Source organism: Sminthopsis crassicaudata, chromosome 2 (assembly GCF_048593235.1).
Source record: "Sminthopsis crassicaudata isolate SCR6 chromosome 2, ASM4859323v1, whole genome shotgun sequence".
In the NCBI taxonomy this organism is placed as follows: Eukaryota; Metazoa; Chordata; class Mammalia; order Dasyuromorphia; family Dasyuridae; genus Sminthopsis; species Sminthopsis crassicaudata.
Genome location: NC_133618.1, coordinates 396847768 through 396873485, shown reverse-complemented (window position 1 = coordinate 396873485; position 25718 = coordinate 396847768). Strand labels below are relative to the sequence as shown.

The 25718-nt window shown below is 36.0% G+C and overlaps 1 protein-coding gene across 1 annotated transcript in view; it reads right to left on the bottom strand.

Annotated features, from left to right (window-relative positions):
• The window catches only part of STK32A (serine/threonine kinase 32A), a 138593-nt gene that overhangs the window by 80188 nt on the left and 32687 nt on the right, over nucleotides 1-25718 (bottom strand). Inside the window, exons 3-4 of the mRNA XM_074291746.1 lie at nucleotides 13147-13202; nucleotides 8331-8482 (exon numbers count right to left, since the gene is read on the bottom strand). Of these exons, the coding sequence (XP_074147847.1) occupies nucleotides 8331-8482; nucleotides 13147-13202 (208 nt within the window). The remainder of the gene's footprint in view (nucleotides 1-8330; nucleotides 8483-13146; nucleotides 13203-25718) is intronic.

Genomic DNA, 25718 nt, shown 5'->3' with positions numbered 1-25718 from the left:
CCAATGAAGAATTGAAGTTCCTGGTGAAATGGAAAAACAGTGATAAAACTGACCTTGTTCCTGCCAAGAAAGCCAATATCATGTGGCCCCAGCTGGTCATTAGCTTCTATGAGGAAAGGCTGAAGTGAAAACAGCTGGTGGACTAGAGTGCTAACCAGAACCGATTCTATCTTCAGCCAGCCTCTAGGTTGTTGGGTCAATGGATTTGAAATGGCTGAGGAGAAAAGAAACTGTATTTGTCTTGAGACTACAGAGGCAGCTCGAGATGTCCTTAGACAAAAGAACTGGTGCTTTGCTTGTGTTTTTGGCATCCCAAGTCCATTAAACAATTCTGGCCTAGATAAGTTTGCCAGCCCAAGCCAAAGGATAGAGAAAATGATTCAGGAAGGATTTTTTGGTACTTTGTTGAGCAGATAAGCAAAGAATCTTCTGTGAAGAACAACTTCTAGAGTATTTACTACTTGTAGTGTATTGGATCCCAAAAAGAACCAATTATTTCTCACTCTCCAAAGCCATCTACATAGTGTGAACTTTTTGTTATTATCACATAGCATTGTGTAAAATTTGGGAAGGGAAAAGTGAATGGAAAAAGGAGAACTCAAAGTCTAGAATATTCACTTTAAAAATCACTGGTACAATAAATTAGCACTAAAAAACTGTTGGTAATTTTTTTTAAGACTATGCCCTACTCAGGTCCCAATTTGGGGTTTTCTTAGCAAAGATATTGGGATGGTTTGCCATTTACTTCTCTATTTCATTTTACAGATGAGAAAGCTGAGGCAAACAAGTTCACAAAGTTAGTAAGTGCTGAGACCAGATTTGAATTCACCAAGATGAGTTTTCCTGAATTCAGGCCTGGCACTATACTCCTTGCACCACTTAAATGTCCTAGCAAAAGACTATAAGACTGCTAAAGTACACTTTGCCTGAATCTAGTGCACTTGTGCTAGAATTACTTCAGGGTAGTGGAGACAGAATTATGTTAGAATTTTAATTTAATTTAAGAATTATTTGAGACATGGTGGTAGAAATAGCACAGGTAGGCTAGTCTGTTATTTAGTTCAAAGTGCTAATTTATTTATTTTTTTAATATTGACTTTATTGACTTTTCCTCTCTTCAGTCACCTTTCTTGCACCCTAAGATGCCCCAAAGTATTCAAGGTAGGAAACCATGAAAGAAATGATGGAACTTAGGAAATAGGCCCAGAGTGATCCTGGAGCTGTATCAGAGTGAGGAAATGGCCAGTGGGGTTGGTAGAAGCTGGGAAAGTGAAGAGGGGTTGCTGAGGCTCTTATAATGGTTTCTGATTCCTGCTCCCTGATCTCCGATGCTACCAAATCCTGGATCATCTGACCCCTTTCCTGCAGCCATCTCATTTCCCTTTTGGCTTTCTGTTGAAATTGCTCTGGACCCTCTAATGCCCAAATTACACTTGGTACCATGAGTATACAGAGCCAGGTCTATGCCATCTCAGATCCATTTTCTTCTCCCTTTGAGCTGCTTCCACCTTATTAGTCCCTGAGTTTTCCAGATGCTTTACTTCCCTTTCCACCAAATGCTGCCCAAACTTCTGTGACCACTCTTGATTGCCCAAGGTCCCTTCCCTGTGGCTGATAGATGGTCTTTGCTGTCATTAGCCACCAGCACCAGCTCTTCCATCACAGCTTCTCTTTAGAGCCTCTCAGATGCCTGTTGCTCCTTATTGTACAGGGATTTCTTCACCCTCCCACACCTCATAGTAGCCTTTTACTTACCCTGGTGATACTCCTCATCTCCATCTCCTTCTGGCCTCTCTCTTGCTTATTTGCTCTACCTGGTCCCCCAGGGTTTCCTCTAAAACCACAGTGATGGTGGTATGGAGCAGGGAAAAGGAGGCTGGGGCCAAAAGGATAGGAATAACAGTTTGAAAGGAGTTGGCAGAGCTGGGTTGAAGGAGAGGAAGTAAATCCCAGTCTCTGCCCTCAAAGAAAGCTAAAGTGGAAGCTTTGGCAGTAATTGGAAAATTCCCAATGACTGTTCTTCGCACAATTCACACCACCTGGCCTTAAGTCAAAAGGGTTCAGGGGCCAAGCAGTTACCTTTCCCTTTCCTTCCCCCGCCCCCTTCACACCAGAAAGTAAGATCTCAGCTAGAAGTAGTTGCTTCGCCTTCTCTCAGTGACAGCAGCAAGCTTCATACCTCTGAGACATAGGCAAAGCAAGAGGGTCAGGAGAGCGTTGTGGAGCTGATGGGCTGTGGGGTGCAGAAATGTTGATTTCCTCAAAATACATTTGGGTTCTAGGATCTTTCCACATGGTGCACCAAATGGGGAATTGGAGTTGGAATCCAAAATGAATTGGGGTTACAGGCCAGTGTTGAGATATCTCAAAAAAAATTTATAGGTTTAGATCATCTCCAAATCGAGACAAAGATTTTATTATTATACCTTTTATTGGCCAGCTAAAGTTCCAAAGGAGAGTGTTAGCCATTAACAAGGGGAAAGACTAGGGTTAAGTTTCTTAGCAAAACCCTTCATAACAAGGAGAAAAGATGCTATAACAAGGGGGGCAAGCTAGGAGTTAGTTACAACAAAAAGAAAGATGTCATAAGGCAGGCAAGGAACTTTGTCATAAGGTGGGTCATGAACATGCAAAGAAATGGGGGGCAGGTGTAGGTTCTTTTGGGGGAAAATAACCTCATGGGTTGACATAACTTTGCCTTCTGTTTGGTTGCAGTAATTGTGGGGTCATGATGATTTTGTCAATGCAAGGAATTCAGTTAGATATTCAACTAGGGGTCTGCAAAAGAAATCTACGTTAGGACAACAAAAGGCATAATTAAGATACTATTAGTGCTCTTCCCTACTTGCCTTAGGGAGTAGCTTAGACGGTCAAATTCAGGCTCTCTCCTGATAATGCCATTCCCTATTACCAAAGACTTGAGGTTTTTATTAGGCACCCCCCCCCTTTGACGGGTGGGGAGCGTAGCTTCCTTGGAACCAAGATGATCATTTCTGAAATCAAGGGAGAATCCTAGAACCTCTCATCTCTTCAAACAATTGTTTTAATCTTCAGCTTGTCTAGCCAGTCAGTGATGTGGAAGATGCAGAAAGAATTGGGGAGAAGGGCCTCATATTCTTAGGGAAGACTGATTTTTGAAGCCCGTTTTGTTTCTTAATTCTGAAATTGTTGATGGGTATCTAACACTGATAGCACAAATTCTATCTGATCAATACAAGGTTGAAAACTTCAGAAAACTGGAAAGAGTAAACATTTATGTTGGACAATGGTTCACTTGAAGGGGAAAAAAGCCTGGTAAAACTGAATTTCCTTTAAAAAGTTGGAATTTTCTTGTATCTCAAATATTTCATCTCTTAAATCATGAGATTCGCCAGTTTTCATTATCTACATTCGGACAAGACAAGAACTGCATTGCAAAAATAAACATTTTTTTTTCCAAACTATATTTTTTGGGTTTCTATGAAAAGGCCTGATTAAATGGAAAATAGAATTTTTAAAAAATCACTTTATATGGGATGTCCTGAGGGTAAATTTAATATATATTAAGCTCAATTTCCTGTACCTCCTATAACCACAATCTTGCATAACAATTTTATCCAGAATAATCAACTTGAAGCTCATAAGATCCTTTATCATGGCAGAAAGTTCTGATTTTATAACCCTTCCTACTTTCCTTCCCTCTTCTTCTTCCATACCAAGCTATTTTTAAGGCAGGAAAATAAATGAGCAGAGTTTATATATATATATATATTTACCATAAGATGCAATAAGTCTTCTTCTTAAATCACAGCTAACCAAATAAATTAGACTTCTTTCCTTATCCCTAAATTTTGGTTAATTGAGGTTTCACTAAAACCACATTCCCTTGTCATCTGTCAATTATGTTCACATAACCTGGAATAAAATAGAAGATAATTTTTAAAAGTTCCTGAAATGAGATATCCTTCTTCTTCCTCCACTTCCTCCCCTGCCCAGTATCCTAAGAATAAGGGAATTTTTTATCAGAAAAGTGAGTTAGCAACACTTTAAACTATAACATAACCTAAGATAAAATTGGGAAGGAAGTAGATGAAAAAAGGTGGTATAGAAGAAAGAGGGTTTAAATCCTGGCTACTGTTTGTATAATCCTGAGAATCTACTTCAACTTTTTGGCCTCAGTTTTCTTAGCCATAAAATGAAGCATTTAGACTAAAACTTCTAGCTTTAATTATGATTCTATAATGAAAGAAAAAGAAACTTCCAGGGGTTAATTGAGAAGATTTTCTCTACTAGATGATCATTGTATAAATTGAAGCAAAAGAGTTGGTTGAATTTTTAAAGGGGGAATTCGTAACTTTAAAAAAAAAGAGAGAGCTCAGTTGATAAATGATCAAAAGATATGATCTGTGTCCAAAGGGCATTCATTCATATTCTTTGACCTAACACCACTACTATTAGGCATGAATACCAAAAGAGATTTGGAGGGGAAAAAAAGGAAAATGACCTGTATGTACATTCATAGCAACTCTCTTCTCAGAGCAAAAAAATTGGAAATTGAGGGGATGCCCATCAATTGGGGAATAGCTCAATAAACTGAGATATGTGTTTGTGGTGGAATATTATCATTCTCTGGAAAATGAGCAGAATGCTCTCAAAAACACAAAAGGCCTGAAATATGAACAAAGTGAAATTTACTGTATACAAAGTAATAGCAATGTTCTGGGATTACCAGCTGTAAATGACTTTGCTATTCTCAGCAGTTCAATCATCTAAAACTATTCTGAAGAGCTTAAGATGAAAAATCCTATCCATACCCAGAGAAGAAACTGATTGTATTTGAATACAGATTGAAGCATTCTCTCTTTATCTCTCTCTCTCTTTTTAACTTAATTTTTCTTGAGAGTTTTTATTTTCCTGAGGGTGGGAGATCTATGTTTTCTTTTGCAACTTGACTTTTACGGAAATGTTTGCATAATTTTATATGTGGTTTCTTAATTGTGAGTGGGATAAGGAAGAGAACCTAAAACTTTAAACATATACATATATATATATATATATATATAATTTTCAATGCAATTGGGGAAATTTAAAAAAAATAGATACATGTTTTAAAAATGTGAGGGTTTCTGAAAAGGGAATCTTAGTCCTTTTTTTGGTCCTAGATCTTGTTAACAGTCCGGTAAAGTCTATGGATCTTTTTTCAGAATAAATTTTTAAAGTAATGGAAGGAAATGCTAAATTAAATTTTAGATAGATATCAGTGAGAATAAAGATGTGATTTTCCTCCTCCCATTCAAGTAATTAATTGTAATTAAGCCATACACTTCTTGGGGTCTAAAGATTCCATTTTAGAAGCCCCTATAACTGCTGAAGAAGGTTGAGGGGTTGTGGACTCAAGTTAAGAACACCATAGAAGATAGAAATTAAGCCCACACTCTCTGTCCTTCTTTCTATCTCCCTCTGCCTCCTTCTTTTCTTCCCTTTTCCCTTCCTTCCTTCTGCTTTACTCTCCCTTTTCCTGTTTCCCTTCTCCATTGGGACTTGATTTACAGATTTCACTGTACATTAGCTGCACAATATTTTAAAAAGACAAATGAACTGTTTTATGTAGAGGTCGATATGTAAGCATAAAATACAATCTTAATTATGTTTCCACTATTATTTGCCAAATAAAGACATTTTTGCCTTTGCTTGACTATGAAAACTGATTGGAACTGTATATTTAAACTTCAATCACATTTAATTTGTTTTAGAGACTAAATGGATAGCTTACATAATAAACACATATAATTTACATAAAGAAAAGAGAAGTAGTATGATAGGTCAGAGATCTGATCTTGGAGTCAAGAAGACCTGATTTTAAGTCTTGTCTCTGACATAAACTAATTATGTAACTGTGGATAAATCTCTTAATTTCTCTCAATTCTAGACAATTCTATAAAAATGTTGCTCATCTGCATTAACGGAAGGAATTTGCACACTAGAAATTAACTATACTGATAAAATCAGGGGTCTGACATCCTCTCCCCTCCATAAATAAATAAAAAGAAATGTATACATATAAACAGTGGCTGATGACACTTTACACTTCTCCATTCTCTAACACTAGACTTTAATATATCTCAAAACAAAACTTGTTCAGTTCACATCCATCTGCTTCCATGAATAACATCATGACACAATGTTAAAAGACATAGCATTATAGCAGGAAGGGAACAGGGAGTCTGGTCCAATTCTCATTTTACAGCTGTGAAAGTGATGCAGTTAATTAGGTTAAGAAGACAAAGAAGGCCTATAGAAACAGTACTGAACACTTTCCACTTCCCTCATGAGATCATGGATCCATTAAAGTATCCAAGTAAGTTATAATTATTGAGTGTGCTAATTTCTTACTAAGAAAATGGGCTTAATTTCCTGCATTTGCCCTAACCTTTTCTGTATTTTCTCTTTATTCATATAACATTCCATAACTCTGGAATTCCCAGACTAGTTAGTATGGATTTGGTCAATATATTTAAAATTACTAAATTTTTCATATCTAAATTACTTTGGGAAATGCTGTTCTAGTTCCATTTGTGAAGTTATTTTTAAAAATGTTATGTATTAAAATTCATCTCTTTTTTGCTCTTGCTCTTTATAACATTTTATGAATCACATCATAATCCTTCCTTAGTCTTTAAGTCTTACATCAATCTCTATTTAAATTAATACAATTCTCACTTGACATTTCAATGAATTTTTTAAAAGGCCTCATGTAAGAAAAGCAATTCTTGGCTTTTTTCTCCTGATGAGTACCCATAGATAGCCTAAATAATGTAAAGACAACTTAGGGTACCAATAAGTAATTCATATGGCCACTTAAAACTGCCATTAAATCTTATAGATAAGGTAGTTTAATGGCCAAGATGGCAAGGAGAAAGTTGTAAAAATTTTCTAAAACCAATGTCAGCTTTTTATAAGTTGGAGAGGCCAGTGATTAAACATTTAAGTCACTTGTGCACACCAAAATTTTCAGGCAGAAAAGACTGGCAATTGGAAAAAACTAGTCCAAAAATGGTACCATATTTGCTTCTATTTATAGGCAACTGTAATATTGTAAAAGATATAACCTTGGATTGTAACTGCACAGAAAATGTTCATTTAATTAAAATTCGAACAAAAGATAAGGGCCAAGGTCAAGCAAAACCTTATCAATGAATCATTCTTTTCATATGAATTTCATAATTCAATATATATATATGTATATATATATTACTAAAGACTAGTCTTCCATTGGCATGACCCAGTTATTTATTCCAAAACCTCATAACAAACCTGGAATTTGTTGTTTGTCCTTTGTTCTCCAAGAGGATCATGACATTAGGGAGGTGATGCCGTGATGTGCAAATGAATTGGATTTAAGTGAGGAAGGACCATGCAAGGTTACCTGTCTTACTTTCCCCTCAGGAGCCATCTGGGTTCAGTGGCAATATGTAGATCAGGAAGACAGGAGATAGCCCTGGATGAAATGGGAGACTTTGGCCTTTTTAAGCTAAGGTTTTCAATATGTCTTAGTTTGACTGAGGCTGCACCCATTCAGTAATTAAGGATGGGTAGCAAATTAAGGCAAAGAATCTCCTCTTTCACCTAGTCCAAAAAAAAAATCAACACATAAATAAATCAATAAATCTGATGGGGAAGACCCTCAGGGTTTCCCTATTTACACTCAATTTGAGTAAATCACAACCCAAAATGACCAAATGAGACTTGGTATAGGACCTATCGGGGGTCAGTGAGAATCAGATTGGTTTTGGTTTAAGGCATAGTCTTTAAGAAAGAATGGAAATATGTTTCTCATAGTAGCACATATATAACCTATATCATATTATCTACCATTTTCAGAAGGAGGGAGGAGAGGGAAGGAAGGAGAAAAATCTCAGAAACATGAATGATAAAAATTGTCTTGACATACAATTGGGAAAATACTATTAAAAATAAAAACATTATTCTGAAAAGGGGTCTCTAGGTTTTCCCAGAATTCCAGTGGAAACCAGATGCAAAAAGATGATGTCTGAACTATGGCTATAGGTTACAGTGCAGTTGTTAAATGACATTAATAGAGAGAGTTTTTTACTGGGGAGTCCATCTCTATCAATGAAATCATAGGGTTTGACAAAAAACAAGGGCAAAATAATGGGGATACAAGGACAAAACATATGAAATTGTCTCTGCCCTTCAGGATCTTATATGCAATAAAATAATAGGGATGGGATGGAGTGGAATAAGGAAGATGAGTGGTGGTGGAAGAGAAGGAGGAGGAAATGTATTCCAGAAAATCCCAATATCTAAAAACTCAAGAGAAAAATGCTCACCACAAATTAACCAGAAAGGGATGTTCTAGACATTGCATGATCTGAAGTTCCTTGAAGACATTTCTTACTTCATTGCGCTCAACACACTTCTGTTTGTTCATGTACTTCATGGCATACATCTTCTTGGTGTCATTCTTCTGTACAATGCAGACCTGATAGAGCAAATTGATTAAATTGATTAAGAGAAACAATATCATCTTGGAGGTAATGAAGAGAAATGTAAAAGTCCTCCTTAGTAGTGCTAACAGGGTTTCACTGCCCCATTTACAACTCTGAAAAGTTCCATTTTTTTTAAGACTTCCCGTTAAATCTAAAGAAAAAAATTTCAGTCTCCTGAATGATATTAATTCAGTATTCTTATTTTATCAAATTGTTTCTCATTTCTTTAACCAGATATTTTGGTGATTTTTTAAAAAAGCAATCTTTGAAACTTTATAGTATCATTAAAACCTAAACTGAATTGCCTGAAATCCCTGCTTATTGAAATGAGGTTTAAGTCTATGTGAACAATCTTGTAAATCTCTGTATTCTTCACAACCCAGATCAAATGTCAATTGTTAAATGAAATTTCCCTTGATCCCTTGGATAGTAATAACTTTTTCCCTTCTGAAAAAATACTCTGTTCTTCCTCTTTTTAAAACATTTTGGGATAGGGATAAAGACTGGAGCTATGATTTCATTAATATGGAGAATTCCCACCGGAGGGAATGCTTTTTACCAATGGAGGTCCATTTCTCTGCAATTTATAGTTTTGGAGAGTTGTCTAGATCATTGAGAGGTTAAATGACTTGCCCCATGTTATGCAGCCAGTATGTGTTGGACATGGGACTTGAGATTAAGACTTCTGGTTTTCTACACCATAAGCTTTACTTGCTTTTGTCACCTACTCAATTTTATAGTATGTTTTGGTTATCTCTAGGTAGGTATGATGAACTTCTTACAATTATATAAGACAATCACTATGAATAATATGTGCTAGAATTGTGAGTTTGTTTACTTTTAAGCACAAGATCTTAGAAATTTGTGTGCAAATATTGAAACATTGCTACTAGTAATTTAAATCTGTATTTGATTTGAAGTTTTAAAAAATAAGTTATTAAAACAAAGTTCTGGTAGCTTATCTTAGAAGATCACATGTTTGTATCCTCTAATTAGATGAAGTATGTTGCTTTCTAAAATGTATATTGGGTGGGAATCTTAAAGTTTTTTTTTTTTTTTTAAGAGGTGATTTAAAAAAAAATAAGGGACAAGAAAGATTGATTTGCAAAAGCAATTGATAGTTTGAATGGAACACTAGTTAGAATATCACAAGGTAAAGTATTGATTTTTAAAATAACTTTTTAATTGATAGGTATATTAAAATTAGATATGACTGTAAATTACATAAGATTTCTATCCATTTTTGTGATAGGTTATGTTATGTTTATTTTGCTATCACTTATGAAAGTTGTGAAATTGCTAATTAACTTATTTGGGCTTATTATTATAATATTGAAACCTAAAATTGTTAGGCTTTATGTGGTTTATGTAGACAGCAGATGATGATAGGCACCAAAGTTGCGGTTTGGTCATTTGAGGAATTTACGTTGGCCGTTGTCTTTGGCAAAAAGGTAGATTTAATATGGAAAAGGGCAAGCCCCTTGCCATTTGCCAGGAGACACCTCATGAGGTTGGGGGCATGTCCTTGGCTGGCGGACTGGATCCTTGGGGGACTTGACACCCTAAAAGAGTTAGCTATAAGGAGAAATGAGATCTGAAAGTCTAGTGGAGTTAGGGGAGAGACCACATGGAGTGGGGGAAGGGGAAAGGGAAAGATCTATTTGCTTGGGAAGGTGAAGATTTAACCCATCTGTGTGGCTACTTCTTAGAAGTGAGAGAACAAACCCAGTCACTGGAGTCCATCTCTGCCGTCGCCCCCCTTTCTGGTTAAATGAAATTACTTTAACATTAATTGCTTTTATTGTTTAAAAGAATAGCTTACATTTACATGGTGTTAATACCTGAATGTTTTTATTTTTCAAATCTGTGGTAGTTTTAAGGCATCATTTGTGATGCTATGTTAAAGGTTCTATCACTTAGCAATGTAAGGAATTTCTAAGAGAAGTTTGTTAGATTTCTGGTTGACTGCAAATTCTCTGAAAGTGGTTATTTCAAAATCCATTCAGCAAATTGCCTGATATCTAAATGCATGATGGTCTCCTTGTTTAATGAATAAGATAACAAATATGATCTATAGCTTTCTTGAAGTATCTAGAGCAGAATTTTAACCTGATATCCCTGCACTAATTTTGACTATCTTGCAGGTGCATTTGATAGATTACACATGATGGTTTGTAAGATTTTTTTTTGTTTTTACATAGACTTGAAGCTCCTGATTGGTGAAACTTGCTATTGAGATGAAATCTCTTAGGACTGTAACTAATATTGTTTTGAGTTTTGAATCATTACATCAGTAACCTGCCATTCCAGAGAAATGAGTTATTCAGAGGGATGCCTTCCTGAACTATTACAGGTATCTGGTCATCTGGTCAAGAGCTGGAAGAACAACCTTAGCCTCTTATCCTACTTTATTATTTTTGAGTCTAGCTATGAGGTGGAATTGTAACTGCATGATTGGTTGTCAGAGCTAAGGATACTTTATATTGCCATGTGTGTGCTCTCAGGTGAGGCCCTGAAGAATCACTTTTGACTGATTATATCATATTATAATCATGTCCCTGCTTTTCCTCTTATAGGAAATTCCTGTAATCAGAACAAGTGGTCAGAAGAAGATATAAGCCCCAATACAAATTTATAGATGGTATCTTGATCTGCCCCCCAGCCCTGAAGCTTCTCTGGCTGCTACCACAAAGCCCTTAACGTCCTTGCTTCCTTTCTTTGTCTGAAGGCTTACTTTGCCTAAGTATTTGGGCCACACTCCCACCTCCCTTTTGCTCACTGGGAGAAAAAGTAGACAATCTTATTGTGCCCCAGTCAGGTCAAGGTTTTTAAGACCTGGAAAACTAAACTGACCTCTCCCCTCTCTTAAACCTACCTTTTGCACTGTATATTGATGGAAGGTGGGGCCAGGTCCTCAGGATCTCATCTCATTCTCTGGAACCCCATCCTAGACTTCTTGCCTACTTCTCAAAGAAACTTGGTGTCTTTGGGGTGACCCTCCCGAGGCCTTAGAGCCCTTCTAATTGAGAAAGCTCTTAAGCTCATCCTGGGGCAATCAATGTAGACTCTGGCTCCCCACCAGCTTTGGAGCATTTTTTTATTACATCAGAGCTTTAGAATTGGGAAAAGGAATGAGAATAAATATCTATATTGACTTCAAATACATTTTTTGTGTTTTTTGCATGATCCTGGAGGCTATATGGAAAGAAAGGGGATTTTTCACAGCCAAATATTCCCCCATTAAGTATGCAGGGGAGCAATTAATGAATGCTGTCCATGAACCTAGAAAGGTTTCTATTACATATCATAAAAGAAGGGGGATTCACTTCAGGCCAAGGGAAGCAGGCTTGCAGATCCAGCTGCCCATGTGCTGCTTGTTTGCCCCGACCATGGCATCTTTAATTCCCCAACTCCTGACTTCTGCATTCCCTCACATAGTTCCCTAAGCTTATGTGTCCCACATGAAGTAGATAGCATTGCTGATCATTGGCCAATGGTTACTCCCTTTCCAGTTCATCCAATTAACCCAAGTTCCTCTCCCACCATTAGCACACTCTCTCTCTTGAAATTATATTATCCAATAGAATGCAGGTTCTTTGAAGATAAGGAATATATTTTTTATCTTTGCATCCCCAGTAACTAATATAGACATTTGCTCATACTTCCTATTCCATATGCTTTAATGATAAGTATTTATTTAGTATCAAAGCATAAGAGATAGATATTTCTTAAATCATAGTGAAAGTCTCTAATATATCACAAGGATATTCAATTCAATTTGATTTAGCAAGCATAGATCTAGAACATAGCAAACTTGTGAGGTTTATTCCACTGCATTCTATAGGATAATATAATTTTAAAAGAGATGGTGTGCTAACAGTCGGGGAGAGAGGGATATGATAAGAAAAGGAATTATATAGGAGCGGAAACCTGAGAGTCATAGTTTGGTTTTGGATTTGTTATAGAGTGAGAGCAGCATAGCTCTTTCAGTGATTACAGTTCTTTGATGAAAATGCTCAGTAGGAAGGTGGAATAGGAAGTATGAGCAACAGCAAAAGTGGAAGTGATGACTAGGGAGCTTCTCTGTCAAAGTCAGAGATAGAGAGGAAGTGAAGGAGAGGGGAGGATTTTCTGGAGAACCTGGACTCTAGGAGTCGGTTGGTTTGGTCTTAGTGAAGTGCTACATGGGGCGCCAGGGAGTGTCTCTTTACTGCTGTACAGATGAATAAAGTTGGCAGTTCTAGATGGTGGGAACTAAGGGAAGGCCTTGAATTTTGGGGGCAGGAATTTTTATTGAGAAGTTATAGCTTGGGTAGGTTTAGATAGGGTAAGAGTTTTATGATGAGCCTCCTCTAAGAGAGGAAGGGCACCCAGAGGGTTGAGTGGATTAAAATGAATAGGGAACTGGGACTGTTCTGGATGGGTGTCTTCTAGTTCTTATGTAAGCTATGTTATTTGAAGGAAATTATACCCTCTAGAAAATAAGTGAAGAGATAGTCTGGCTATCCAGACATAGTGGTCCTCTTCTGCAAAGTCACAAAAGCTGGAGGAGTCTACACAGGGAACTTCTAGCAGGCCATTAGTCTCTAGAGTGTTTTCCTTTATGATCTTGCTGCTTTTATTTGTGGCAAAAGGTCAATTTAGTCTTGATCCTTACCTTTCCAAAACTGCCTTTCCCAATGGCTCGCAAAATTTCAAAGTGATCAAAGTTGACTGTAAAAAAACAAAAAACAAAAAACAAAAATGACAACATGATACATGTTTGTTGACTAATCACTTGAGTTTTTTTCTTATCATATAGAGATTTTAATAAAAACATGGGATGTATTTTCATGAAATAATGAAGAGCAAAATGAGCAGAATCAAGAGAATGCTACATACAAAAATAGCAATTTTAAGTACAGCTTTGAGAGACTAAGTCATTTTGACTATTATAAATACCCAAGTTACCTATGAAAAACATGGAGAAACCCACTATCACCATTACTATTCAATATAGTACTAGAAACGCTAGCCTCGGCAATAAGAGCCGAGAAAGAGATTCAAGGAATTAGAGTAGGAAATGAGGAAATTAAACTATCACTTTTTGCAGATGACATGATGGTATACTTAGAGAACCCCAAAGACTCTGCTAAAAAGCTACTAGAAATAATTCAAAATTTCAGCAAAGTGGCAGGATACAAAATAAATCCACATAAATCCTCGGCATTTTTATATATCACTAACAAAATGCAACAGCAAGAGATACAAAGAGAAATTCCATTCCAAACAAATGTTGAGAGTATAAAATATTTGGGAATCCATCTACCAAAGAAAAGTCAGGAATTATATGAGAAAAATTACAAAACACTTGCCACAAAAATAAAATCAGATTTAAATAATTGGAAAGACATTCAGTGCTCTTGGATAGGCCGAGCGAATATAATAAAGATGACAATACTCCCCAAACTAATCTATTTATTTAGTGCTATACCAATCAGACTCCCAAGAAACTATTTTAATGACCTAGAAAAAATAACAACAAAATTCATATGGAAGAATAAAAGGTCAAGAATTGCAAGGGAACTAATGAAAAAAAACTCAGAGGAAGGTGGTCTAAGTGTACCTGATCTAAAGCTATATTATATAGCAGCAGTCACCAAAACCATTTGGTATTGGCTAAGAAATAGACCGGTAGATCAGTGGAACAGATTAGATACAAAGGACAAAAAAGGGTACATCTATAGCAATCTAATCTTTGACAAACCCAAAGATTCCAACATTAGGGATAAAAATTCATTATTCGGAAAAAACTGTTGGGAAAACTGGAAATTAGTATGGCAGAAATTAGATATGGATCCACACTTAACACCATATACCAAGATCAGATCAAAATGGGTCCATGATTTAGGCATAAAGAATGAGATCATAAATAGATTAGAGGAACAGAGGATAGTCTACCTCTCAGACTTGTGGAGGAGGAAGGAATTTATGACCAGAGGAGAACTAGAGATCATTATTGATCACAAAATAGAAGATTTTGATTACATCAAACTAAAAAGTTTCTGTACAAATAATACTAATGCAAACAAGATTAGAAGGGAAGTAACAAATTGGGAAAATATTTTTAAAAACAAAGGTTCTGACAAAGGTCTCATTTCCAAAATATATAGAGAACTGACCATAATTTATAAGAAACCAAACCATTCTCCAATTGATAAATGGTCAAAGGATATGAACAGACAATTCTCAGAGGAAGAAATTGAAACTATATCCACTCACATGAAAGAGTGTTCCAAATCACTACTGATCAGAGAAATGCAAATTAAGACCACTCTGAGATACCACTACACACCTGTCAGATTGGCTAAGATGACAGGAACAAATAATGACAAATGTTGGAGAGGATGTGGGAAAACTGGGACACTAATACATTGCTGGTGGAGTTGTGAAAGAATCCAGCCATTCTGGAGAGCAATCTGGAATTATGCCCAAAAAGTTATCAAACTGTGCATACCCTTTGACCCAGCAGCGCTACTACTGGGATTATATCCCAAAGAAATACTAAAGAGCGGAAAGAGACATATATGTGCCAAAATGTTTGTGGCAGCTCTTTTTGTTGTAGCTAGAAACTGGAAGATGAATGGATGTCCATCAGTTGGAGAATGGTTGGGTAAATTGTGGTATATGAAAGTTATGGAATATTATTGCTCAGTAAGAAATGACCAGCAGGAGGAATACAGAGAGGGTTGGAGAGACTTAAATCAACTGATGCTGAGTGAAATGAGCAGAACCAGAAGATTACTGTATACTTCAACAACGATACTGTATGAGGATGTATTCTGATGGAAGTGGAAATCTTCAACATAAAGAAGATCCAACTCACTTCCAGTTGATCAATGATGGACAGAGGTAGATACACCCAGAGAAGAAACACTGGGAGGGGAATGTAAATTGTTAGCACTAATATCTGTCTGCCCAGGTTGCATATACCTTCGGATTCTAATGTTTATTGTGCAACAAGAAAATGATATTCACACACATGTATTGTACCTAGACTATATTGTAACACATGTAAAATGTATGGTATTGCCTGTCGTCGGGGGGAGGGAATAAGGGAGGGGGGGTAATTTGGAAAAATGAATACAAGGGATAATATTATAAAATATATATATATATATAATAAAAAAAAAAAAAAAAAAAAAAAAGAAAAACATGGAGAAAGATGATCTGCATCCAGAGAAAGAACTGATAAATAGAAGCATGTATAAAAATGATTTTGCATACATGCACATGTATTTATATTTAATGGTAGCCATCTCTAAGATATAGGGGGAAGAAAAAAAAGGAAAAATAAGAATTTGCATGATAACATATATTTAAAAGGAATAGCAAGTTGTACATAATAGATTTGTAGTTTTCATGTGCAATTATCTTTTAAAAATTATATTATATTTATTTCATAAATTTAAAATAAAATGAACTTTAAAAAAAAGATAGGAGTAAACAAAGGTATTTGTACTTTCTTCAAGTGAGGTGTACAGGCATGAGCAAAATTGGTTTCATCAATGCTGCCTATAACTCCAAACAATAGTTCAGTCAGACAATCAGTCAATAAACATTTTATTAAGCACTATTATGTGCCAGTCACTGTGCCAAGTACTGGGGATACAAGAAATGCAAAAGACAGTCCTTGCCCTTGAGAAGCTCACAATCTAATGGGGGGAAACAACTTTCATGTTTCTTATTTTAATTAGAAGCTTTACAATTTTCCACTGTATCTGTACTTGCTCTTTGCTATTGTAGCCTGAATAAATTTTTCTATTTCCAAGTAAGGGATTAAGGAAGTAGCACAGAAATGGATGCCCAGTGTATAAATATTTTCATTTGTCTCAAGGTACGTGCATAGTATATGTGGCTGGAAGAGAAGGTATGCATGCTATTTAGTAAGAGTAAGGATGGATAAATTCAGTGCTGTTGTGAAATCCATAAAATATTCCAAGACCCATTTAGTTCTTTAAGTGGATCTTCAGTGGAAGAGTTATAGTAAGACACAGACAAGAACAAGGATAAGGAATAACAGAGCATCAGTGATCTGCACAGGAGGAGGTGTCTTTATCAGTTCTTTTCCATTCAATTGTGATCTCTATTTAGGCAACTGTTAAATCTATACTATTTAGTCCTGACCTCCCTCTAGAGTTCCAATCCTACAAGACCTAGATATTCTGTTCTATTCAATTCAACAAGCTTTTATTAAGTTCCTAGTATCACAAATATTGTGATAGGCACTGGAATACAAAAACAAAAACAAAAGTCTTGCCCTCATGAAGCTTCCATTCTGTTGAGGGAATGACATTGATAAATTGAGGAAAACAACATTGATACATATCAATCAATATATACAATAAAAATAAATATTATGTATTAGATATAAAATAATTTCTTAGCTTGCAAAAGGGATACACCTCCCACAAAATGGGGTTTCAGGAAATGCTCCATGTATAAGTTGATGCTTGAATTGCATCTTGAAAGAAGTCAGGGCTTCTTTGAGGCAGAGGTGAGGAGAGAGTGCATTTTAGAATTGTAAAGTCATGGAGATGGAATATTGTGTATATGAAACAACAGACAAAGCAGTTAAGGTGGAACTTAGATGTCTAATGTGTATCTCAAACTCATTGTGTCCAAACTGGAATTCATTATCTTCTTTGCTAAATATTGGCCCTCCTCCAAACTTTCCTATATTCACTTATATTCAAAACCTTGACATTATCTTTAACTTTTCCCTTTCCTTTATCCTTACAGTCATGCAGTTGTTAAGGCTCATCAATTCTCTATTCTCATCTACCATCTGGATTATTTCAAGATCCTACTAATTGAACTCTCAGATGCTAGTTTTTTCCCCTCTCTTCTCTTCATTCTCCACACAGCTGTTAAAATGGCCTTTCTACAGTACAATTCTATCCAGGTAATTGATGCAAAAAACTACTCTGTTTGGCATATAAAGCCCTCCACAATCATGCTCCATGATGACTTTCCAGGTCTATTTTGTATTGCTCTCTTTAGAGGATTTTACATTCCAGCTAAACAGACCTACTTGCTTTCCTCTAGATTCCATATTCCATGTCCTGTGTTGGGCCTGAATTGTTCTCCATACTAGGAGAATATTCCCTTTGTGAATTCTCGGTTGTTTATAAAGCTCAGGTGCCATCTTTTATGGAACAATATTTTGGGCAGTCAGGGCTAAGTGACTTGCCTAGGGTCACATGGCTAGTCAGTGTCTGAGGCTGGATCTGAACTCAGGTTTTCCTAACTCCATGGTCAGTGGTCTATCCACTGTAGCTGCCCCAGGGGCATCTTTCTCGAGTCCTCTGGTTGCTTCAAATTTTTGTTTTCTCACATTAGTTTTTCTAAAAATCTGTTTATAAGTGACATCATATAACTCTAAGATTGTTGGCAGGGATTATTTTCCATGTTGTCTTTGGCATCCTCAGAAACTAGCTCAGTCCATTACACATATTAGAATGTGATTGGTGTTCACTGGGTTACAAACAATACACATTTTCTGTATAAAAACAATAAAATTTCAGAAACAATAACAATAGAAATGAAGAAAATGCTCACACAATCTGCTCTGGTGCAGGTCCTCATCAACTCACTTTTAAACTTTTCAGTAGCCTACTCATTTGTTTCTTTGCTTCAAGTGTCTTATTCCAGCACATCTTCTCACTCAGTCACCAAAGTAAGTTTCCTGAAGTTCAGGTCTGACCATGCAGTAAACTCTGTTATTGTTATTTAATCATTTCAGTCTTGTCTATCTCTTTGGGATCCCATTCAACTCTAATGACAACTTATTTTTAACTCTAGAATAAAATATAAAGTTTTCCATTTGTTTTTAAAAAATCTTTTACAACCTAACTCTTTCTATCTTTCCAAGTATTCTTTTCCTCCAATTATTCTCCAGGGTCACAGCCTTGTTCCTCTCATACAACATTGCATAGCTTTACTCTGTGCTTTTTCATTAAATGCCTACTCTCACCTTTGCTACCTGGTTTCCTTCAAGACTCAGCCCAAATTTCACCTTCTGCAAGGGACCTTTCTGGACCAGCTTCCTCCCATATTTCCTCCCTTTCCCATTTACACTGCATATGTATTTTATGTACATAGCTGTTTGCAAATTTTCTCTCCCATTGGAATGTGAGTTCCTTGAGGGCAGAGAACTTGTTTTTCCTTTTTCTATTAGTATGTACTTAACATTTTTTGACTTCTCACAAGAATAAGTGCCAACTATTAACAACCATATAAAATAATGCTGCAAATAATAAACAAGAGAAATTCAAATCAAAGCAAACAAAAATCAAACAAAATTTACCTAATATCCAACAGTTTGGCAAAATGTCAGAGGATGGATATATTTAATTCTGGAGGGGGTATGGAAAGAGGGGCCCAATAATGCATTGTTGGAGCTATGAATTAGTGCAATGAAACTTAGAAAATGATTTGGAATTATGCAAAAAAAGCAGTGAAAATTTCCATGCTTTTTGACCCAAATTCAACATTGCTAAGCATAGATACTCCCAAGGAGGTCATTGACAAAAAAAGAAAAAGTCCATACCCAACAAAGAGTTTCTAGCTGCACTTTTTTGTAGTAGTAAATTGGAAATAAAATAGAGGACTATTGATTGTGGCATGGCTAAATAAAATTGTAGCAGATGAATGTTAAAAGCAGCAAATTGGTACTCTGGGTAGAGTACTGAGCCAGGAATCCGGAAAGCCCTTTTTACTGACTTCAATTCTGGCCTCAGACTAGTTGTGGGATCCTGGGCAAATCACTTTAACCCTGTTTGCTTCAGTTCTCATCTGTAAAAAGAGCTGGAGAAGGAAATAGCAAATTGCTCCTTTATCTTTGCTAAGAAAACTCAATAGGATCACAAAAGAATTATCAACCACACAATAACAGCAAAAGATGAATGCTATGTTACCTTACTGTTAGAAATATTAACGATGTCAATAGAGAAGCATGGAAAGACATACATGAATTGATGAAAAAAGAAACAGAAAAACATTTATAACATATGCCCAGATATTATATCTATGTAAATGTTGAGAATAATCATCATCAAAGAACCAAAATAAATGTGAAAATTTAAAGAACAAGCCTATCTCAAAAAGAGATATGAGAAGATACCTCTCCCTATTCCTGTACAAAGGGGTAAAAGTTCATGAATGTAAAAGATTGAATGTAATATTAGATTTGTTTGAATGTATTGATTGATTTTGCTGATTAAAAAAAAATCTTTGTTAAACTCCCTGGGCAAAGCAAGAGGAGAAAAATGGGGGAAATCTAAGTAATATAAAAATAAAAGTGGTCAAGAAAAACCTATAATTTTTCTTAAAATAAATACTTGATAAATTGTTGAATTTGAGACCACTTTTATGGATGAAATCATAGATTCATTAATGTATCATAGCTAGTAAGCAGGATAACTTGCAACCCTTTAAATGGAACTTTTTTTTATCATTCACTATATCTTTTCAATTCATTTTCACCACTGGCTGGTACACCCACTTGATGGGATGAGTGAATATCAACTCCTTGGTAAATCTATAATAGCTGAACTGCCCTAATAAAAGTATCTTTAAAAATCTCAGGTACTAGGGAAGTGTTAGGACCTGAAGTCCTAGTGATATCCACTTTATTCATACATTTATTTTCAGTCAATTAGAGAAAAGAGAAAGAGAAAGAACTCCAGTCCTGACCTTCTTTGCCTGAAGCTACTTCCCTGCATGACACTCAGCTTACTGAGGAAGCCAGTGGTGAATGTAAAATGACAGAAACTGAGATAATATTACTCATCCATTCCAGCTCTTCCTTGAGTTATATAACTACATAGTAAACAAAACTTAAATAATTAAGGCTGAGGAAAGAGGCCAATCTCAATTAATAATATGACAAAGGTATATCATTATTTTATCTATTTTATATAACTTATGTATATTTCACATATATTGCATGTAAAATTTATTTTTATTAAAATGCAATTGTATCCACTATTCTCATCACTTAATTTATCCATTATTCTACAGTTACAAAGAATTTTACACACCTTGTCTCATTTGCTCATTTTTCACAATAAGCCCATTAAGTCTGGTAGTACAAATGTAATTTATGGCCCAACGCTCAAGTTCTCTTATTCAACTTTTATGTTCTGTAGCCACACTCCACAAGCCCATCTCAAGACTTTCTAGATCTGGTTCTAAGGACTGACCTCGAACAATCCCTTTTTATCTCAGAGCCCCACCTTGGATCACTTCAAGAAAATCTCAAAATAAATTCATCTTACAGCTTGTGTTTGTTTCCTCAAATGTGGGAAATAAAGGCCCCAACTCTCATACAAGCATTCAATATAAATGTCTATCAGGAACAGGTAATAGGTAATTTTTATTTTACCATCCCCACTCCCTTCCTAAAAATGCATGTGATATAAAGAACTCACAGGACATGGCTAGATAAAAGAAATAACACAAAACACTCATACATCCTTGAATTTCACTCTGGAGACTTCTGAATATGCAACTCCTTGCTATGGGACATAGACTGCACAAAGCAACTCAGTCATAGCAAAGAGTTGATAAAGTCCATATCTCACTACTCACCTCTTACATTCTCAAATTCAACATGACTATAGTACTTTAGCTACAGGAAAATACTTCTCTAGAAAACACATGGTTTAGGAAATCTCTCTTCAGGAGACTCAGTGATTCTAGAACTTAGAGTTACCCACAGGAGTAAAACCCAAAGCTGGTGCTGCCCAGGAAATCTCCCTTCTCCAAATAGAAGATTATATGCCAGGATCATTCTGCCTAAGGTATTCAAAATCCTCTCTTTCTCTACATAGAATGCTTGAGCTCAGGACCAGTACTCTTGAACTTCTGTCTCAAATCCATGCAAACACATATTTGCCGTGACCATGCTATTCTACAAGAACTCTATAAATGTCCCCCTAGCTGCTGGGTGATGATGGGTAGGGCAAGTTTATTCCTAGAAATTCTAGCCTCTCTCTTATGTTCAGAAAAGGAAAGAGAAAGGCAGAAGACAAGAACCTGAGATTCAATAATATCCCTTTCAGGCCATATGAACAATATGTATTTTACTGGAAAGCTACCATTAATCATTTTTAGAGAAGGGGAAAGACATTCAGTCTGAAAATCTAAGGGAAACAGCCTTTGAAAATTCCAAGCCGATTTCTCAGTTCTCTTATATATCACATCACATCTGCTAGTCCTCAGAAGGCAGTGTCAGTCCCTGAAATCCAATTAGTAAAGCAGCCGCAGGAATTTCTGACCAGCTCCCATCACTCTAGTATCATTATCTTCACTTTATAGAGAAGGATGCTAAGTTTTAGAGAAGTAAAAATTCCTTGCTTAAAATTATATACCTAGTAAATGGTACATGTGGGACTAGAATCCAGTTGTTCTGATGAGATCTCAAACTCTTTTAAAACCTCTTTTTATTTGCATCTGAAAGAGGTTTTTCTGTGACTTGAAATTATTACTTCTAAACAATTCAATTTCCTTTAGGTCAGTTCAACAAAACCTTGCTGTCATTTATCTCATCAACTTCACCATACAAGTACTTTATCAGAGCCAAAACTACCCAATGATAGCAATGTTAGAAGCAGAGCTGAAGCCAGATAGTATTTGTTTTTCCAGGAGTTTTGGACTTTGAGTATGAGAAAAGGCAGCTCACTATGGCAACAGAACAAGCACCAATATTAAATTAAGGCTTTATCCTACCCATTATCAGAGGACAGATAGATTCTATTCAACCTGTATGTAGGCCTGGCTGTGACTTTGTCCTTGCTTTTGGATGGATGCTACCTAAAAGAGTATGCTTGAAAAGGGGGGAAGAGGTGCATACAGAACCTAGCTTCTGATTAAACATCACTTCTTTTATGTAGCTTAGAGTTTGCAGTAATATATAAGACAGTAGTTTGAGTTGTGCTATATTTCCAAAATCATTGTTTTGGCTTTTTTGTTTTATTCAATTTAATAAATATTTATTAATCATCTTTATATGCAATTAGAGTCTTCTTGGAATGGTGGAAGGAAAATGTGCTTTGAATCAGGATGATCCAGCCCAGATCTTCTCTTTGACACATAATGTGTGGGACCATGAATACTTCACTTAATCTTTGTATACTAGAAAACTCTGTAAAATGAACAGTTGCAGGGAAAATGTTTATTTTTCATCTCTCTGTTGATTTTTATTTTGAAGTATTGAGGTACTTTGGGATTATAACTATAGGGCATCACTGAGATAATTGGGTTAAAAAGATTGGTCTTGTTTTTGTTTTTTATTTTTTTCTCAACAGTGAACAGCTTGAGATTGTTAGATGTACTGCACAGTCTCCTAAATGGAATCCATCCCACTCTCTCAAATTCAATTCTGGATCCAATTCACTGTCCATCTGCAGTGCCTGTCCCAGATACATGAACTGATATAGTAGCTCAAAGGACTGACCTTCCAACTAGATGTCATTATCTAAACAATGGCCACATTTAATATCTACTTATTTGAGATTTCAACATCCCATTAGTCATTTTTGTTCTGTTCTTTCCACTCCAAAGATTATTCTTCACAAGAAAGAAGCCAAAAGGAAGACTAAAGTCTTCTCTCTAGTTTTTGTCACCCTACCACCTCAAGAAGTAATACTATTTATCATTCCTTTTTCTTTCATATATATTTTTTAAAAGAAATGCCTTTTTATTATTCTTAACTTTTCTTACTGGACTTAACTTATTCTGTATTGTAGCCTTCCTAACACTATTTTTACAGTTGTGAATTAGTCAACAAAAATTTATTAAGCACTTCCCAAATGCCAAATACTGTGCCATTCTTTCTGATCATTCTGTTAGTTGCTCTTACATCCATGTTTTATACATCTTCCCTGTTCCCTATTCAAAACGGGTATAATTTTTCTTTTAACAAAAATGTATTTTCTCCCCTCCTACCTACTTAGAAAAATCTTGTAACAAATATGCACACAGCCAGCAAAAATAAATTTCCATAATAATGGTCCAGAAGTACAAAAGGCCTGCTCATGTTGGGCAAGAGATAGGGGTCTGGAGGTATAAAAATAAATTGTGGGACTTGTCATGTAACTGAATCGTCTCACCCTGAACTTGGTCATCAAAACAAGGAAAAACAAGGGTGGAGGGCCTCTAGTTAGCTTTCTATGATTAAACAAATGAACTTAAAATCTGCTGTTCATTGTTCTGGGGCTTAATATATAGATCTTTTATAATCATTACCCACTGAATCACATCAAATTGATGAATACTGACTAGAATAGAATAGAGGCCTCAGTGAATCATTTCTCACAAAGTCTGGCTTTTATTTTTTCCTTTACCATAAATTATGAGATAGAATGATTATTTCCCACTAAGGTTTCTACCATTTTTACTTCAGGAATTATTTCCTAACAGGCATTAGTGAGAAGCAGACCTAGAATGAAATCTCCTCTTGCTGGTTCTTCCACTTACTGATTCTTAAGAATGAAATTATCATTGATGGAGAGCAAAGTATATTAGTTTCTGTTTTGGGTAGAAAGAGAGCTCTAGCAGATGTCCAGATAATAGAAGTCTCCCTCCCTACATTGCATCATGCATCCATGCCAAGTTTGTGATCAATTTCCCCAACTCCTCATCTGTTACCCTTTTTTTTGCCCCAGGAGTACATCAGTGACAACATCATTTATCACAGGACCATAAATTCGGAGCTGAAAGAGACCTTAAACATCTTTTAGTCGAGTGTCCTCAACTTATAGATGAGGAGACTGAGCCCCAGAGAGGTAAAATTTGGACATAGTGTGAGATAAAACCATATCCATTTCTACTACTAAGCCATTTGATAGCACCAAAGACTTTTGTAGTAAAAACTTTCTTTTTGAGGATTTCAGTAAATTTAGCTGTTGAGGAGGAAAGGAATTTTCAAAACTGCAAGATTGCATTTATACAGAAGTTGCTTCCCTGAATGATAGTTGAAGACTTGACTTAAAACAGGACTTAAAACAGTTTGGGTCCACTACTACTTCTTGGGCTTACTTGCCCATTGGTCAGTGGTTGGTGGTGATGGTAGTGGCAGCAAAGATAGAGTTTGCTCCCTTTGATGATGGTGGTATGCATGTGGGTAGACTAGAAACAAGGCTAGTGGACTGGAAGGGTGGCATTTGGACTTCAGGTCCTAGGCTTTCTCCATTAGGGTCAGAGGGAAGATGGTATAAAAAGTAGTGGCAGTGACTTAACTCTGCTGACACCTACCACCTCATGTCTCTCCCTTGAGGTACCTTGCTGCTTCAGCTATTCTGGCTTGCCTCTCTAGCTGGCAAGTTCTACAGGAGTTAGTTGCTTCTCTTGATGCAGGAGCTGTAGAGAAGCAAGGTGCAAATTCACTTACATGCACATGTCAGATGACTAGAGAAGCCCACAAAGCTCACAAGTGAGCTCCCTATATAAGTGGTATAGTGGAAAACATGCTAGATTTAAATTTCAGGGGATCAATCCTGGCTGTGCTACATACTTCTTATGTGATCTTGGGCCATGTGACTTGCTTCTTTGGATTCCATTTTCCTCATCTGAAAATTGGGGGTTGGATTAGATGACTTTAAAGATTCTTTTCAGATTCAAATCTATGACCTCACAATGTCTTAGGAAAAAAAATCAGCCATTGGAATGTTAGAGAATGAAAGAATAGGATAGACTTCAAAGGAGACCTCTATCTTTAAATGAGAACTCTTACCCAATCAGTCCACTACACTATTAAAAAAAATCTCTGTGATACTTATCTCCTATCACATTTCTCTAACCACTCCTGTGATTGCCATCATCTTTCTATTAGAATCCTATTGGTTCATCACATGGAAAGCTAAAAAATAAAAGGTATTTCTTTGAAGACAAGTATTTCTTTTTCTTTTTGGTCTTTGAAGCATAGCTAATTGCTTTACAGATGACATTTTTCGCCCAAAAACACCAGATCATTGTTTTGTTTGATATCAGGGACTCTCTTGTTTTTCAATTTATACATCTAGTACTTGACATAAAGTAAACACTTAATAATATTTTTTCATTCATTCTTTCAAGGTAATACTTTTCCTTGCTTGAAGCAGTTTTGTTTTATTTCCATTTAATACGTTTGAATTACTAATACCAACAACCAGGATCATAAGGGGATGTAAATAAATGATGAAAAAT